Source organism: Poromitra crassiceps (assembly GCF_964638095.1).
Source record: "Poromitra crassiceps genome assembly, chromosome: 3".
NCBI classification, from domain to species: domain Eukaryota; kingdom Metazoa; phylum Chordata; class Actinopteri; order Beryciformes; family Melamphaidae; genus Poromitra; species Poromitra crassiceps.
The window spans coordinates 56077162-56094581 of NC_139625.1; the positions used below are offsets into that span (position 1 = coordinate 56077162).

The following is a 17420-nucleotide window of genomic DNA, read 5'->3' on the forward strand; positions in this document are numbered from 1 at the left end:
CTTTATTTATCCCCATGGGGAAATTCATCCTCTGCATTTGACCCATCCTCTACTACGAACCTTCCTAGAACTAGGAGCAGTGGGCAGCCGCAGTGCAGCGCCCGTGGACCAACTCCAGTTCTTTTGCCATTGCCTTGGTCAGTGGCACTGACAGGAGTATTAACCCTAACATACATGTCTTTTGATGGGTCTGGGCGGGCACGGGTTTGCAAAATTGGACCCGTGCAGGACTCTGCCCCGTGCTGCAAGCTAACTTGGCTAACTCTGTCGAGTCAGTCAGTCAAACTTTACCGTTACTCGCTAGCTAATCAAACTGCTGCTTTCCAATGAAACACAAACAACTGAATGTGAGCGGTAGTTTCATGTTAATTGTTTGAAATATGGCTGTTTGGCTGCTGCATGCGACAATTAGTGTACTGAAAAACACACACCAAATAGCAGGTGGCACGGTCAAACCAGATCTCTATACTGTATTTTTATGGATCCGGGTTGTCCGTCCGTACGTCCGATGTTCGTCAACGCGATATCTGAGGAACGCCTTGACGGAATTTCATCAAATTTGCCTCAAACATCGACTTAGACTCAAGGATGATCTTATAGATTTTGGCGGTCAAAGGTCAAGGTCACTGTGACCTCTCGAACGCCATTTTCAAGCTTGTTAACGTGATATCTCAGGAACGCCTTGACGGAATTTCATCAAATTTGCCTCAAACATCGACTTGGACTCAAGCATGGACTGATTAGATTTTGGTGGTCAAAGCTCAAGGTCACTGTGACCTCTCGAACGCCAGTTTCAAGCTTGTTAACACGATATCTCAGGAATGCCTTGACGGAGTTTCATCAAATTTGCCTCAAACATCGACTTGGACGCAAGGATGAACTGATTACATTTTCGTGGTCAAAGGTCAAGGTCACTGTGACCTCTCCAACGCCATTTTCAAGCTTGTTAACGCCATATCTCAGGAATGCCTTGATGGAATTTCATCAAATTTGCCTCAACCATTAACTTGGCCTCAAGGATGAACTGATTACATTTTGGTGGTCAAAGTTCAAGGTCACTGTGACCTCACGAATGCCATTCCCAAGTTCGTTAACGCGATATCTCAAGAACAGCTTGATGGAATTTCTTCTGATTTGGCTCAAACATCGACTTGGACGCAAGGATGAACTGATTCCATTTTGGTTATCAAAGGTCAAAGTTCAAGGTCACTGTGACCTCACACACCCAATTTCCAAGCTCTGTAATGCAACATCTCAGGAGTGCCTTGACAGATTTCTTCCAATTTGCCTCAAATGGCGATTTGGACTCAAGAATTAACTAATGGCGGAGGTCGTTCTAGTTTATCCAAGTACTATTAATTTTAAATAAACAATTTGATACTATTTCCAAACTTTGCTGAGCAAGAATTTTGTGCAAAAAGAATTAAACACAGGTCCCAAATAGACACCGGGTCTGGCTACACATTTTGGTAAATAAACGCCCGGGCTACTATTTGAAGTTTTACGGTAGACATTCGGCCCCCACCAACCCATGCGGGATAGTCCCGCTTTATAAATTCAAAATCTGCGGGAATTGCAGAAAATAGGCGTGATACCCGCAATCCGGCACCGAATTTCAGGCCCTGATAAATATAAAATTGATGATTGATTGATTAATTGAAGGTTCGGAGCTCGGCCAGAGAGCTGTACGACGACCACTTCAAGGCTGTGGAGAGCATGCCCAGAGGGGTGGTGGTCACCCTGAGGAACATCTCAACCCAGCTCGAGTCTGCCTGGGAGCTGCACACACACAGACAGGTCAGACACACTCGCACACACACACACACACACACACACACACACACACAGGTCAGATACACAAACACACACGCAGGCAGGCAGGTGAGACAGACAGCAGCTGAGTCTTAAACAGCAGCAGCACACGGGGATCAATGTAAAAGAAAGTAATATAACAAGCCATGTAACATACAGAGCCCCGGAGTGGCCATTGGGAGAGAAAACAGTTCTATTGAGTCCACGATTTACTGTAAAGTGCCCAACGGGGTTTAGACTCATTAGCATTTTTTAAATCCCAATTAGAGGCAGGTCTGCCAGAATTCTGAGGGCTTAGTTGCCATTTAACAATATCCCAGAACGTTCAAATGTATTTGTTTTTTCACATCAACATTCAACCATGTCTTAATTCATAATGAAATCTACAGTGTGCTTATGTCAGCTAGTACTATCAAATTTTGACAGCTGTCAATAAATCTTCAACTGTCATTCTCCATCTTGACACAGAGCTAACATTAACTAGCTGATTTTTCTGCGGAGGGGGAAGTCACAAACTCCCAGGAGTCATCCTCTGCCTCGGGGGGTAGTCCTTTGCAACTGAATGGAGGCTAATGTTAGTGAGGCTAGCATACAATTCATCGCTGCCATACTCCATTTTGGTTTGTTCTAACTCTAGTGACATACCCACTTTTCAATGGTCCAATCAAACTCCCTAAGCATTTTGTCCTGTCTCTCTAGTGGCATGTTGTCCAATCAAGTTCCGCCCAATCTCTGGTCCCGCTTACAATCCACGTTTCACTCGGAAATATGTCACAATAAGGAAGTTAAATACTCTGGAATGCCATTTCAGCTAGACTTAAGATATTGTCCGAGTGTGTTGGATTAGTTCCAGTTCAAAGCAGTCATGTTGTTGTTGTTGTTTGTCAGTGTGTGGAGGGGGAGAACACATGGCGGGACCTAATGAAGACGGCTCTGGAGAATCTGATTGTGGTTCTGAAGGATGAGAACACCATCTCTCCATATGAGATGTGCAGCAGCGGCCTGGTGCAGGCCCTATTCACTGTGCTCAACAACGTGAGTTCAGCTCACCTGGCTACCTTGTTACAATCACTACCTCGTTACAATCACTACCTCACCACCACTACAGGGCTCCAGACTGCAACCATTTAGTCACATTGTGCGACCACTTTTGGAGACGGCTACTACATTTTATAACTAGGAGGAGCACCAATGCGACTGCCAAATATTATTAAGGAGAGGTGTTAGTTTGTTCAAACGGTGGACGGAAGGTTTCCTGCTCACAGTGAATAATTAAGCAATAGCTCACGACAGGCCCTGGTATATGGTAATTATATCACAACTAAGGGGTGTGCTTCTCACGACGAGGAAGCAGAGGGTGAAAACCCCCTTGTAAATAGTCTATTACCAAAGCATTGTCAGTACTACACTTAAATGAGAATTCCTGTTTTTTACACCCCAGACCTTATTTCCAGCTTATAATATGATGTTTTACTCACCCAAATAACTTTGGTGTCATTTTGATCCCCCTAGAAGATATTCAGATCTGAGTAGAGTCCTGGAACTGGCCAAAATGGGCGTAAACGGGGCATACATCGTTCACATTGTAAATAACGTATTTTCTGTCACATTGCGGTTCATTTTGGTTGTTATATAAATATGAGAACATGAATTAGCTATGTAACGAACCTCCCGTGCTGCCGACAGCCTGCTCTGTTTGCTGTCCGAGTGTCCGTCACATAGATAATTAAGCTGGAAATAATGTCTGGGGTGTAAAAAACAGGAATTCTGCTTTAAAATGGGGGGGGGGAAATTATGTATTGCGTTGCATGTCAATTTAAGTGGTGCTCCTAAATGTTGTGCTCGTACTCCTTAAATTTTGTGCTGGTGCCCATAGATTTTGTGCTGGGACTCTTAAAGGGATAGTTCTGTTTGTTTGAAGTTGGGTCCTATGAGGTACTCTCATACAGTCAGTGTACTGGGTAAAGCACTCTGGATGCATCGTGCACCGAGATAGGAGAACTGCACTCCAGCTGCAACAGGCACAGAGAGCTGTCTGCTGAGTGTGAAGGGGGCCATGAGCAAAAACGTAAAAAACAACAGAAAGAATACATAAAATGCTTCCATACTGCTCACCTGGCATAATGCAAGTCTCCACAAGCCCTGAGATGCTAAGTTGACTTGAAAATATGTAATTTACACCCTGTTTTTCGCTAAAATCGTCACTATAGCAAGGTTGTACCCTAGTTGTTGTAATTTCAGCTGCTAGCTCCAGTGACGATTTCAGCTAAAAACAGGGTGTACATGACATCTTTTCAAGTCAACTTGGCATCTCAGGGCTTGTGGAGACTTGGATTATGCCAGGTGAGCAGTATGGAAGCATTTAATGTATTTTTTCTGTTGTTTTTTACGTTTTTGCTCATGGCCCCCTTCACACTCAGCAGACAGCTCTCTGTGCCTGTTGCAGCTGGAGTGCAGTTCTCCTATCTCGGTGCGCGATGCATCCAGAGTGCTTTACCCAGTACACTGACTGTATGAGAGTACCTCATAGGACCCAACTTCAAACAAACAGAACTATCCCTTTAAGTTAGTCTGGAGCCTTGCACCATGTGTGTGTACATACAGGTATATGTGTGTTAAAGTTGCAGTAAAGCCTGTTGGTCCACAGTGTTGACGTTTGTTTGTGTGTGTGTGTGTATGTGTGTGTGTAGAGTGTGGAGCTGGAGCTGAAACATGACTGTAAGCCTTTAATGGAGAGGATCAATGTCTTTAAAGCGGCCTTCAGCGAAAACGAAGACGACGAAAGGTAATGAATGGATCAATCCCCAATCAATCACCTCCTGCACTTTACTATCAACAACCAGTAGAAACATTAGAAACAGGATCATACTGGAATATTGTCAATGTTGAAACATTTACCGTAACTTCATTTTCAAAGCAGTTGAAAATACCCAAAATGTTGACAGAAGATGCCAAGAGTGAGTGCAACAAAATATAACTAATAACTGATCAAGAGTAATAATCCTGATCAATATAGCTTTAGCCACAGTATGAGCAGCCATGCAGTTCACTTCTCACACACACATTATCTTTGATCTTTGACCTTCTACATCTGATGCGTTTGTAGCCGACCAGCCGTGGCCTTAATCCGTAAGCTGATCGCTGTGCTGGAGTCCATCGAGCGTCTTCCTCTGCACCTGTATGACACGCCAGGCTCCACCTACAACCTGCAGGTGAGGAGGGGTGTGTGTTGTGGGGGAAGGGGGGGGTTGCTCTGCTCTGATTGGCTGTGTGTGGGGCCAGAGTCTCCCATCACATTTATGCATTGATCTGCAGCTACACTATTGATTGGGCTTGTTTGCTGACTCGTCACTTTCACACTCTGGTCAGACGTCCAGTCAGACCTCTGGACACATTTGTCTTTATTTTCCACATTAGAATAACAGTGTAGACGTAACCGCGGAGACATAACTACTACCAATCCTTGGTAGTAGTACTTCCGGCTTCGTCAGACGTTCCTACAGGCACAATTGGCCGTGTGAGTGGGAAGCCAGTGGGGGAAGAGTCCTGCTCGCTGCACTAGTGCCTCTTCTGGTCTGGTCGGGTACCTGTTCCGGGGGGAGGGGAACTGGGGGAAATAGCGTGAACCTCCCACGCGCTACGTCCTGCTGGTGAAACTTCTCACTCTCAGGTGAAAAGAAGCGGCTGCTGACTGCACATGTATCGGAGGAAGTATGTGCTAGTCTACAACTCAGCAGGGGGGTGGAGCAACGACCGGGACAGCAGGGGAAATTGGACAAGTATAATGAAAAACAGAAAAAACTTGATTAAAAAAAAAAACAGATTCCAAACTGAAATACTACACATGGTGTCCAGATCCTGACGCGACGTCTGCGGTTCCGTCTGGAGCGAGCGCCGGGGGAGACGGCGCTGATCGACCGGACCGGACGCATGTTGAAGATGGAGCCACTCGCTACTGTGGAGTCACTGGAGCAGTACCTGCTGAAGATGGTGACATCACAACCACATCACACTGACATCACAATCACATCACCACATCACTCCCACATCGCCACATCACTCTGACATCACAACCACATCAACACACTCTGACATCACAACCACATCACAACCACTTCACACTGGCATCACATCCACATCCACACACTCTGACATCACAACCACATCAACACTCTGACATCACAACCACATCAACACACTCTGACATCACAACCACATCAACACACTCTGACATCACAACCACATCAACACACTCTGACATCACAAACACATCAACACACTCTGACATCACAACCACATCAACACACTCTGACATCACTCTGACATCACAACCACATCACAACCACTTCACACTGGCATCACATCCACATCACAACCACATCAACACACTCTGACATCACTCTGACATCACAACCACATCACAACCACTTCACACTGGCATCACATCCACATCACAACCACATCACTTTGACGTCACAACCACGTCACCACATCACTCTGATATCATAACCTCATCACCTCAATTAATGATTAGAGCTATTATTTCTTAGAGTATATTGTCGTCTATGTTTTATGTTTTTTTGTGATTTTTGTAGATTTTACTGACTGCATGTACTGTATGTCATTCGATGTACTGTCTTGACACCAAGGACCACATTGGAAATCAGTGTGTAAATACTTTGATGTGCTATCCTTTGGGCAATACCTGCATCCTGTGATGTTTGTATTTGTTTTTTACCCAGAAATAAATCAAATCAAATCACAACCACATCACTCTGACATCACAACCACATCACTCTTACTCTTGTGACACTTCAATAAATGAAAAATCACACCCAGGTGTTGAAGTAAGCGGTGCAGACACCACTTAACCAATTTTAACTACCGTAAATTCCGGACTATAAGCCGCGGCTTTTTTCCCGTTTTTTGGCCCCTGCGGCTTATATAACGGTGCGTCTTATCTATGGATTTTTTCAGAAAAAAAAAAAAAAAAAAAAAAAATCTCTCTTTTTTAGCACTCTTTCTAACTATAAATCCACTTCTGTTTTAATTTCCTCTCTTGCCCTCTTTTCACCACACCGCGGACACTGTGTGCACTGTAAAAATAAACAACGGTGGTGTTGTGTTATGTTGTTTTGTTGAAATGTTACGGTAATACGGTAAATGGGAGCTTCCTCAAACAGCCATCTCTTTCCCGACAATCCCCTCTGTGCGTGACCACTTACATATGGTAATTACGGTAAGCAAACGGCCACAAGCCCATCAACTCCCTCCCCCGACTACCAGGAGAAAATCACAAACTTCGGCGAATTCACACAAAGGAAGATCAAGGAATATTCCATCGAACCGGAGCAGATCATAAATATGGATGAAGTGCCTTTGACGTTCGACCTGCCACTCACTCGGACTGTTAACAAGAAGCGCCCTGGAGGATTCTTTCACCAAAAAAAAGCTTTGCTCGTTCTCGACAGCATGAGAACGAGCAGTAGATGATCATGAGGTGGTTTTTCAGACGTGTCGATATAGCAGTTTATCGCAAAAGTGTAATGGAAACACATTTTTCGCATTTGCACGTCATGTGACCCATATTATCCCTTGGAAAAGGAGCGGAAAATAAGTTTGGTAAGTAAGGTTCGATAGCCGTGTCAAAACCTCCGCAGCAAGTGGAAAACTTTGAAGCAACGCTACCTAGCAGAAAGACGAGTGTTGTGCAAAAGCGTAGCCGGGCAAATTAGATAATGTTTAATGGCAGAAATCGGTCCATGGTGACAGCAGGCTGCCTGTGTGCGCGCATTTGGCACAGCGGCGAGATGAGAGGATGAAAAGCACACACTGGTGCGGTGGTGCTGTCTGAAGTGAATACAGTGACTGTGAGTAGGCTAATACATTGCACACGTTTCAGGTGCAATTATAGAACCAAATCAGCCTTTTCCCCCCTCCATCTCTAAATCGGACCAGTTGTAGGCTATTAGGCTACCTTTTTTCCTCTGCCTGTCGCGCTGACTGCATTCACGCAGCCAGCAACATTTTGCGACTCATTTTCTTTTGAATTGATAATCAGGCTCGTTTATATGCATTGTAACTTCATGTTGGGATTTCCATTGACCATTGGTTGGATTTGAGCATGCAGGGGACGGGATATGGGGCAGATCCCCGTGCGTAATCACTGTGGCAGCTGCTGCAACGGGGAATCACTCAAACGCAACTTCAATGGAAACGCCTACAAGTCGCAATTGTACATTGTCGAAGTTGTAGAAATATCGCAATTCTTTTGCGAAAAACTGTAATGGAAACACAGCTATAGATGAAGAGGAGTTCGTTGGTTTTGAGTGACAATGAAGGAGAGAGGAGAGTGGTTGACGAAGCCACCCTGAACCTGTTCGTTTCCGACACTGAAGATGAGGACTTTGGTGGTTTCAGTACGCAGGAAGAAGAGGAAGACGAGCATTAGTGACTTGACTTCTCTGGTTACAGGTTTGCTGCACATATAGCCTATTGTTGTGTGATTTTGTCTGGGGATTAGTGACCTGACTTTTGTTTTGTTTTGTTGAAATGTTAATAAATGGGAGCTTCCCCAAACAGCCATCGCTTTCCCGACATTCCTCTCTGTGCACGAACCCTTTCATATGGTAATTAAACATCAAAACACCCGCGGCTTATAGACCGGTGCGGCTTATAGAAGAAAAAAATAGTCAATTTTGGTCCCGCGGCTTATACACCGGTGCGTCTTATAGTCCGGAATTTACGGTAAGTAGAAAAAAATTGCTTAAGTGACATCATTGATGACATCCCAACTGCCTGATGACATCACAGTCGAGCAATTGCATGACATCATTTCCAGTTGAGTGACATCACTTCACACACACACCCTCTTCCTTGTTGCCTCGATCCAGACACAAGTCTCGGGTGACATCACAGTTGAGCAATTGCAAATGCATTCAACACACACGCACAACTGCCCGACTGACATCACTTCCGTCACAAATTGTGACTAATACAGTTGCACGAGTGATGTCACAGTTGAGGAAATGCATTGAACACACACACACACACACCCCCAACTGCCCGAGTGACATCACTTGCTCGAGAGACATCACTGATGACATCACAGTCGAGCAGTTGCCTAACATCATTTCCAGTTGAGTGACATCACTCACCAGATCTCCCCCACACACATCTTAGATAATAACCCCTTCCAGGTGACTTTTCAGGTGACTACATCTTGTGCTCCTACACACAAAGTAACTTATAGAAGCAGTTGCACTGCTTAAAAGCATTAACAGAATTCAAATAATTATGAAAAATTGAAAACTCAAGTTCTTTGTAAACATAATGGTACATCAATTCTGTTAACACCGCCCCCTGCAGGTGGCGAAGCAGTGGTACGACTTTGAGCGCTCGTCATTCGTCTTTGTGAGGAAGCTGAGGGAGGGTCAGACATTCACCTTCCGACACCAACACGACTTTGATGAGAACGGCATCGTCTACTGGGTGGGAACCAACGCCAAGTAAGCAACTTTCACTTCCTGTTTCCACTGACATACACATGTGGTATGTGTTTTCAGGCGTGCTGGTATGGACGGACATGATTTCTGAAACACTCGTGTAGACGGGGTATCATTCTCATTTTAAAATGCTGTTTGAAAACGTATGGATGTAGCTTTGGTCTTTGAAAAGAAGGTAGAGTTTTTTTCATTAAACAACGAGGTTTGGAGTAAGTGTGCACAGGCTCTACCTTATTTTCATTGACAACTGTTGCTGCTATAGCCTTGCACCTGCGTGATGTGCGTATAATTTCACTCCTTCACCTTGTACCCTTGGTCTTGACATTAATTCACTCATTCAATTCAACTGTAACAAACTACATTCCTCTGCAGAACTTCACGAAGAACATGATAGTGTGATCCTGAGACAGAGGAGAAGTATCTGTGGGAACCTTCTCAGACAGCAGTGATATGTGAATTGTTCTTCATGTTGATGTCAGTTGAAACGTTGTGCTCTGTGAGCGTCCGGGTAGTGTAGCGGTGAAGTTCCTGCCTACCAACGCGAGGGGCACAGGTTCACATCCTCGCGTTACCTCCGGCTTCGTCGGGCGTCCATACAGGCACAATTGGCTTGTGTCTGCGGGAGGGAAGCCGGTTTGAGGGTATTTGTCCTGGTCGCTGCAGTAGCGCCTCCTCTGGTCGGTCTGGTTGGAATAGCGTGATCCTCCCACGTGCTACGTCCTACCAGTGAGGCTCCAGCTGTCAGGTGAAAAGAAGCGGCTGGCTACTGCTAATGTGTCGGAGGAAGCATGGTGCTAGTTTCGGCTCTCCCCCGATCGACAGGGTGGAGCAGCGACCGGGGGCAGCAGGGGGAATAATTGGCGAAGTACAATTGGGGAGAAAATGGGATAAAAAAAAAAAAAAAAAGTTGTGCTCTGTGTTTGCTGCAGGACAGCCTACGAGTGGGTGAACCCCGCCGCCTACGGCCTGGTGGTGGTGACATCATCAGAGGGGCGGAACCTCCCCTACGGCCGATTGGAGGACATCCTGAGCCGCGATAGCTCCGCCCTCAACTGTCACACCAATGACGACAAGAACGCCTGGTTCGCTGTCGACCTGGGGCTGTGGGTGATCCCCTCCGCGTACACGCTCAGACACGCCAGGTCAGAAAACAAATGCACCTGTAATACCATGGCCCTTGTGTAAACAATAAAGCAATATTCTTCTTCAAAGCAAAATACTTGTTTGTTTTTTCGATGACCCACAGTATGTTTTACTTAAAGGGATACGCCAACATTTTTGGAGATTCACCTATTTGCCATATTGCTGATATTAAATGTTTGTTTATGTTTGAGTTTATTTCATTCATGCTCACAATATTACACTGAATTGAAGGCAGAATTGACAAAAAATATCTCTAATAAAACCTAAACTCTAAAGCCATAATTTTTTTTTTTTTTAAATAAATAAAAAAACAAAAAAAAAACAGCCAAAAACATACATGCACACATGCACACCCATAAACACAGACAGACACACACCCACACACACACACACAAAGGGACAAAGACAAAGCAGACTCTAAAGGACTTAGCTATCCATTTGACTGTGTTACACCAGGGGCGTAGCCAGAAATGAAATTACAGGTGGGCCTGAATCAAAGTGGATGGGCCACACTATTGACGTAATTTGCATTATCAGAATCAGAATCAGCTTTATTGGCGAAGTATGTAGACATACAGGGAATTTGACTCCGGTATATGTTACTCTTAATGTACTTTGAAAGGAAAAGAAAAGGTATGCATACAAGCTAAAATGAACAAACATGGACCCAGGCTGCAGGGTGCACTGACAAAGCGCGCATCACTACAATATCTTCTCTTTTAGCAATAGTCTCACTAATCCCACAGTGGTTTACCTGCTTTTGAGATCTGCAAAAAATAGTTTGCTTCTGTCTCATCCCTTCTTCCTCTCTTCACACACGCGACGAGGGCTGTGCTCTGTGTCTTGCAGGGCTCCACAACATTATAAAGACAAGTCCGCACGCAGCTGTCAGTTGTCAATGCAGTCTACAAACAATCCGTCTCTTGTTGTGAAACAATTTCTCCGACCTGCCATGTGTTGGACAGTAAAGACTAACGTTAATTGATACTTTTCAATCGTCAATTAGATGTATGCATGTGTCACGTGTGTGCATGATGAACATGCAGAGAGGGAGGGGGAGAGAGTTAGACCGAATGAGCCAGTGAAGAAAAAGTAATGATAGCACACACGGAGTTAACAAAACTATAGAACATGTATGAGCTGATTGTTTCGCTGGGTGTGTTAATCATTCTGAAATGGTCACAGAGCACATCTGAGCTGTGTGCTCAGACAGGAGCAGCAGAGGGGCGGGGCAGTCAGTGCACTCACTTCACTGTGACACTGTGGCTGCAGCAGGTGTTCAGCTGTTATGTTTGTGTGCTTCGCTGCGGAATGCGTTTGATCAGACATCGGGTAGATAAAATCAACATTACCCATGTGTTTATTTCCAAATCTAGCTTGATTAACACTTGCCCCATCGTTTAACTCATTGAGTGCCAGCCACTTTTGGAGAACGGACGCTCCCAGTGCCAGAGTTTCAGAGCGTTTTCAGTGATTTCTCGAGGCCCACAGAATATTGTGTGATATTACTATGTAAACACCGAACACGCACAAAGAACGATGAGACTCTCTTCTATCATCTGCAAAAAAAAGTTTATTGATCCCATTTTCCGTTCTTTAGTTATGAGCCGGAGAAGATAGGCTGTTTTGAGCAAAAAGACACTTTTCAAATTAGAAGCTGAGTTATTCCGCCTTTTGTGAAATGCAGCATTTCAAGCACATTCACTGAGTCTGAAGATAATATTTTCTGATGTAGTGACGTGGTGTAGTTGTGTGGTGCCTGCGTGCCCCACCCCCCTCTCCCCCCCTCAGCTGCAAACTCCTCCCCACACTAACACACAGCCACACGCACCCAGTCTATTTTCGGAGCACTGCGTTTTTTTGCGCCGGCTCCCAGCGCGACAAGGAAATGCCAAACCGGACTGCAGGGAAAGGTTTGGCCCTTCGGTGTCGGGTGCTGCCTTTCTGGCGGCTAATCGTGTGAAGAAACAAATTATGCAGACAGACAGACAGAGGCAGAGGGGCTCAGTTGTGTGCGCGGATTGACTGCTGTTCGCAGCCAACATCAGCTGCAAGTCAGAGCCATCTATATGGCTCTGGCTGCAGCATGAGCGGTTTCTCTTTGATCACGGAGGTTTTTCCTGCTGTTTTCGGACCTTCCTCTAATCTGGAGAGCACTGTCGCCACCTAATGGGTCGGTAAAATAGGTTATACACATTCAACATGCCCCAAAATTTTACAGGAGATATATTAGGCTTTGATCCACGTCCCACCGTCAAAAAACGCAATTGACGACTTTAGTCGTCATTGGCACTCAACGTTACTAAAGCAATTGACGACTAAAGTCGTCATTGGCACTCAATGAGTTAATATACTTATGTTACATTGCTGACCACGAAGGAGGGGGGAAATCGCCACATTGGCAACACTGTTATATGCAAATTAACATGGAAATTGACCGTTTAACCGACATGCTTACCCGACCAAAGACGTTCTTGGCGGTTAACCGTCGACATCCCTAGTTTTGATATCGTGAAATTTCGTGGGACGAAATATCGTGACCTCCCTAATATTAAGCCTATAGATATAAAACAAGGGGTAGGACTTGTATTTACTTCTTCCTACTCCTTTTCGGGCATGATAAACAAATGTAAATTGATTGTGAATTTGCTGTAAACTGTAAGCTGTGAATTCTAATTGATTATGCTTGCTTGGCATTTTCTTGCCTATATTTCTTTTATTCTTTATCTTTATGTTTTTTTGTTTTCCACCATGTTCGAAATAAATCTAAATCTAATCTAATTCTGAGGGGAAAAGAAGCATACAGTTACATGATACATGATATTATCAATGGTGTACCAGAATTTGAATGTCTCGGGTCGTCAGTCGGGTCACAAGCCGTAAAAGGTTGGGAACCCCTGCTACTGTATATGGCAAATAGGTGAATCTCCAAAAATGTTGGCGTATCCCTTTAAGGGGGGGGGGGGGGGATTTAATACTGTGAAATTTCATCCCCTTCTCTTTCTCTCTCAGGGGTTACGGGCGCTCTGCGTTGAGGAACTGGGTGTTCCAGGTCTCTAAGGATGGTCAGAACTGGACCACTCTGTACACACATGTGGACGACTGCAGCCTCAACGAGCCTGGGTAACACACACACACATCCCTACCTACCTGACCATAGTAAGACGTGGACTTGAACCCATATGGGTCGGGTAGACTTGTGAAGACTATACTAGAGGTCTCACAGCTCTACCCAAGCTCTAGGACCTGAGATTGACCCAGCATCCGTACAGGTTCTGTTGAAGCAGCAAGGCCAAGATAGGTTGCTAAAGCCCATGGCACACCAATCTATTCTACAACAAACACATATGTTTTTATGCCTCCGCCGGCATTAGCCAGGCTCGAGTCATTATGGCTTCGGGTTGTCCATATGTCCGTCCGATGTTCGTTAACGCGATATCTGAGTAACCCCTTGACGGCATTTCATCAAATTTGCCTCAAACGTCCACCTGGACTCAAGGATGAAGTAATTCGATTTTGGTAGTCAAAGTTCAAGGTCACTGTGACCTCACAAACGCCATTTCCAAGCTTGTTAACGCGATATCTCAATTTGGGTCAAACATCGACTTGAGCCACTTTCAGACATGAACTACGGGTCAGGTCAGGGTTGCTTGCCCTGAGCCTGACCCGGGGGATACGTGAAGTGTACCCTTTCAGACATGAGGCATGTTGCTTTCATACATGTGGAGCACCTCCGGGTGTAAAGTAGAGGGGGGGCGGGGGTGGGGGGAATTTGGGCATGACCACACAATGGGGAGTTGTGAAAACTGACCATACAGCTGTACTTCACTGTCTGAGCATAGCCTTAAGTGAATCGCATTGACATTCAACAAACTATCACGACATGCAGAGTCCGAAAACAAGTTTGACTAAAAATACATAATGGGCGAAACCTGCCTAACGTTCACGGCATATAATCGTTTGCGCATAAAGTTAGTAATTAATTAAACAACCCTACAACTCACGCCCAGATGAATCGATTTCCTCGAGTCTCAAGCGCTACAAAGAAAACAGGTATTTTATGTTCAGTCCTAAAATGCATCAATCCTACTAGAATTATACAGAATACAGGAAGTTAGACGTTTTTACCTTCAAAATAAAATCAATGTTGTATTACCGTACTTAGGATTAAAATTGACTTTTCGAAAGGAGCAGATATTCTTCCAATTTATCTCTGTTCTGTATCTTTCAGATCACACACACAAAAAAACATTACACATGCATTTACTTTATTTAATTTCCATTATTTCGAGGGTTATACCCGGAAGTTTCCATTTTATACTGCCTGACTTGACGCTACTTGGAATTTGTGGTTCTGCACGTGAATCTTCACAAACGCTGTGTAAACGTTAAATCAAAGGCATGGACGCAACCAGATCCAGATACCCTACCTAGCGATGTCCAATACTGGGAAGCAGGACGACCCTCGCGTCCAAAAATGCTCTATTTTAAATGTGTGTGCTGTGCGAAGCTATGCAGAAATGAAATAAGATAAAAGCCTGAGCGATTCAATCCAGCAACATGTAGCCTGTTGGTTGACACACACACGGAGCAGGTTCGACCTTCATTTGGAAAAAACTGAAACTGCATGTTTTTTTTCGCTCGCTCATTCATTCACATCGACTATTTATATAATAATAATCTGTCAAGCTGGCTTTCTGTCTCTCTCCCCCGCCTCATGAGCTGGCTACTTCACGGAGCTCTGGAGGGGAGGGAGACCAATCCGCCCATGTGACTAGCTACGAGCCTAGTGTCACAGCCGCAGAGTAGGAGGGTCGTGGGAGCGCACATAGCTCACCAAAATGTGTTCATACATACACCGCCATCCGGATGCCCTCTAGATAACTCCCGAGTTCCAAGGCATGTCTGAAAGCAGCTTTGGACTCGAGGATGAACTGATTAGATTTTGGTGGTCAAAGGTCAAAGTCACTGTGACCTCACGACCGGACGTTTCATGCTCGTTAACGCGATATCTCAGGAACGCCTTGATGGAATCTCATAAAATTTGCCTCAAACGTCCAGTTGGACTCAATAAACTGATTTGATTTTGGTGGTCAAAGTTCAAGGTTACTGTGACCTCATGACCGCCTGTTTCATGCACGTTAATGCAATATCGCCTTCCTCAGGGTGAAGGCGACAAGCCGAAACGCCTTGGTCAATTAGACCAATGCGTTTCGTTTACAAAACGTTTTACAAGTGTTGCTGGATTTTCTGATGTCCTATGGACTCTCACTGCCTAGACAAATTGTAAAACGACACAACTTGGCAGGACTTTCTGTTATTTTCATCTCCTATCAGGCTACCATATGTTGTATCTGACATTATAATGTTTTAGCATTATAATTAGCATGTTTTAGCAATTTTAATTACTGGGTTTGTTCGGATCATAAAATAGACCCGAGATCTCCTCTTGGACATGCCGCCGGGTCAGTAACATCTCGGGCACAAACGACTCTGTATTTAGGCTAGATATTTAAAAAATTATCGGGTCCATTAGGGTTTGGGACCGCCATTTTCTTCGTGTGGACTCTTCAGTCGAGCAGAGAGCAGCTTCACTCTTGAATCCTGCAAGGTTGTTGTTGCTCACGTCCAGCTCTCTCAAACTAGTGGACTGGGAGCTGAGTACCTGGGGCCGGTTGCACAAAGCACCTGAAGTTAAGATTTCCCTTAGAGTCCCAGTTAAGGTGTCCATAAAATAGAATCGGCTGCACAAAACACCCTTAAATCTTGTGCTTACGTTTTTATGTCCTTTACGTTTTTTTATGGACACCTTAACTCAGACTCTAAGTAAGGAAAATCTTAACTTAAGGTGCTTTTGTGCAACCAGCCCCTGACCTGTAATGTCTGTTTGTGTAGCTCGACAGCCACGTGGCCTGTGGAGCCGTGCAGAGAGGAAAAGCAGGGATGGAGACATGTGAGGATCAAACAAACGGGGAAGAACGCCAGCGGACAGACTCACTACTTGTCTGTGAGCGGCCTGGAGCTCTACGGCAACGTGACCAACGTCTGTGAGGACCAGCTAGGTCTGTACACTCAGCCTGGGTCCATTTTTGATAATATCAACATTTCTATGGTGGAGACGATGCACCATGGGAACACTTTTTTGGGGGTGTGACCAAACTCATTAGTGCCTAACTCGAAATTAGGCACTGCACTTTCTTGGGTCCCCAGCAGCGACCGAATATTGATCGAATATCGTAATATTTCCCGAATATCCCAATTTCAAAAATGTACAACAAATAAAAAATACATAGAATTCTTTAAACGATAATAAAAAAATAAAAAATAAAAAAAATTATATATATATATATATATAAAGATGTACCCCCTCTCTCTCACTGTCCAGGTAAAGCGGTGAAGGAGGCGGAGGCTAACCTGCGGCGGCAGCGGCGGCTGTTCCGCTCTCAGGTGATGAAGTACATCGTCCCTGGGGCTCGCGTTGTCCGCGGCATCGACTGGAAGTGGCGAGATCAAGATGGGACCCCGCCCGGTGAGGGCGCTGTCACCGGGGAGGCACACAACGGTAAGACACGCCCACCAACACGCACCTGCACCCAGGGGGAAATATGAAACCATGGAAATATTTAAATTAATAAAAATGAAACAAAAGGCTTGTGGCTCGCCCTGATATCTTTTCATCCTGGATAAACTGAATGATGGACGCACAAATTCACCGTCACCGTCAGTTTAATTTGTTTTACAATAATAATAATAATCACTAGAATATTTAACATTTCCTAAATAAAATTTAATTGTGCTTGCTGTCCTTGCGACGCCCCGCCTCCCTTGCAATGCCCCTGCCCTTGACCATATCCTTTGATGTAGTATAAATGCTTCTCTCTACTGTAGCTTCAAACATGACCCCGCTGCAGCTTTGCGATCACAGGCAAACACACACAGAACAGCACAGAAAGGATGTTG

The 17420-nt window shown here is 44.8% G+C and overlaps 1 protein-coding gene across 2 annotated transcripts in view; it reads left to right on the top strand.

The window, feature by feature from the left end:
• The window catches only part of hectd1 (HECT domain containing 1), a 167895-nt gene that overhangs the window by 77759 nt on the left and 72716 nt on the right, over positions 1-17420 (top strand). For both annotated transcript variants that reach the window (XM_083632869.1, XM_083632870.1), the window contains exons 16-25: positions 1663-1797; positions 2701-2847; positions 4503-4597; positions 4919-5024; positions 5668-5802; positions 9181-9320; positions 10247-10459; positions 13473-13583; positions 16356-16522; positions 16846-17022. In XM_083632869.1, coding sequence (XP_083488995.1) covers positions 1663-1797; positions 2701-2847; positions 4503-4597; positions 4919-5024; positions 5668-5802; positions 9181-9320; positions 10247-10459; positions 13473-13583; positions 16356-16522; positions 16846-17022 — 1426 coding nt within the window. The remainder of the gene's footprint in view (positions 1-1662; positions 1798-2700; positions 2848-4502; positions 4598-4918; positions 5025-5667; positions 5803-9180; positions 9321-10246; positions 10460-13472; positions 13584-16355; positions 16523-16845; positions 17023-17420) is intronic.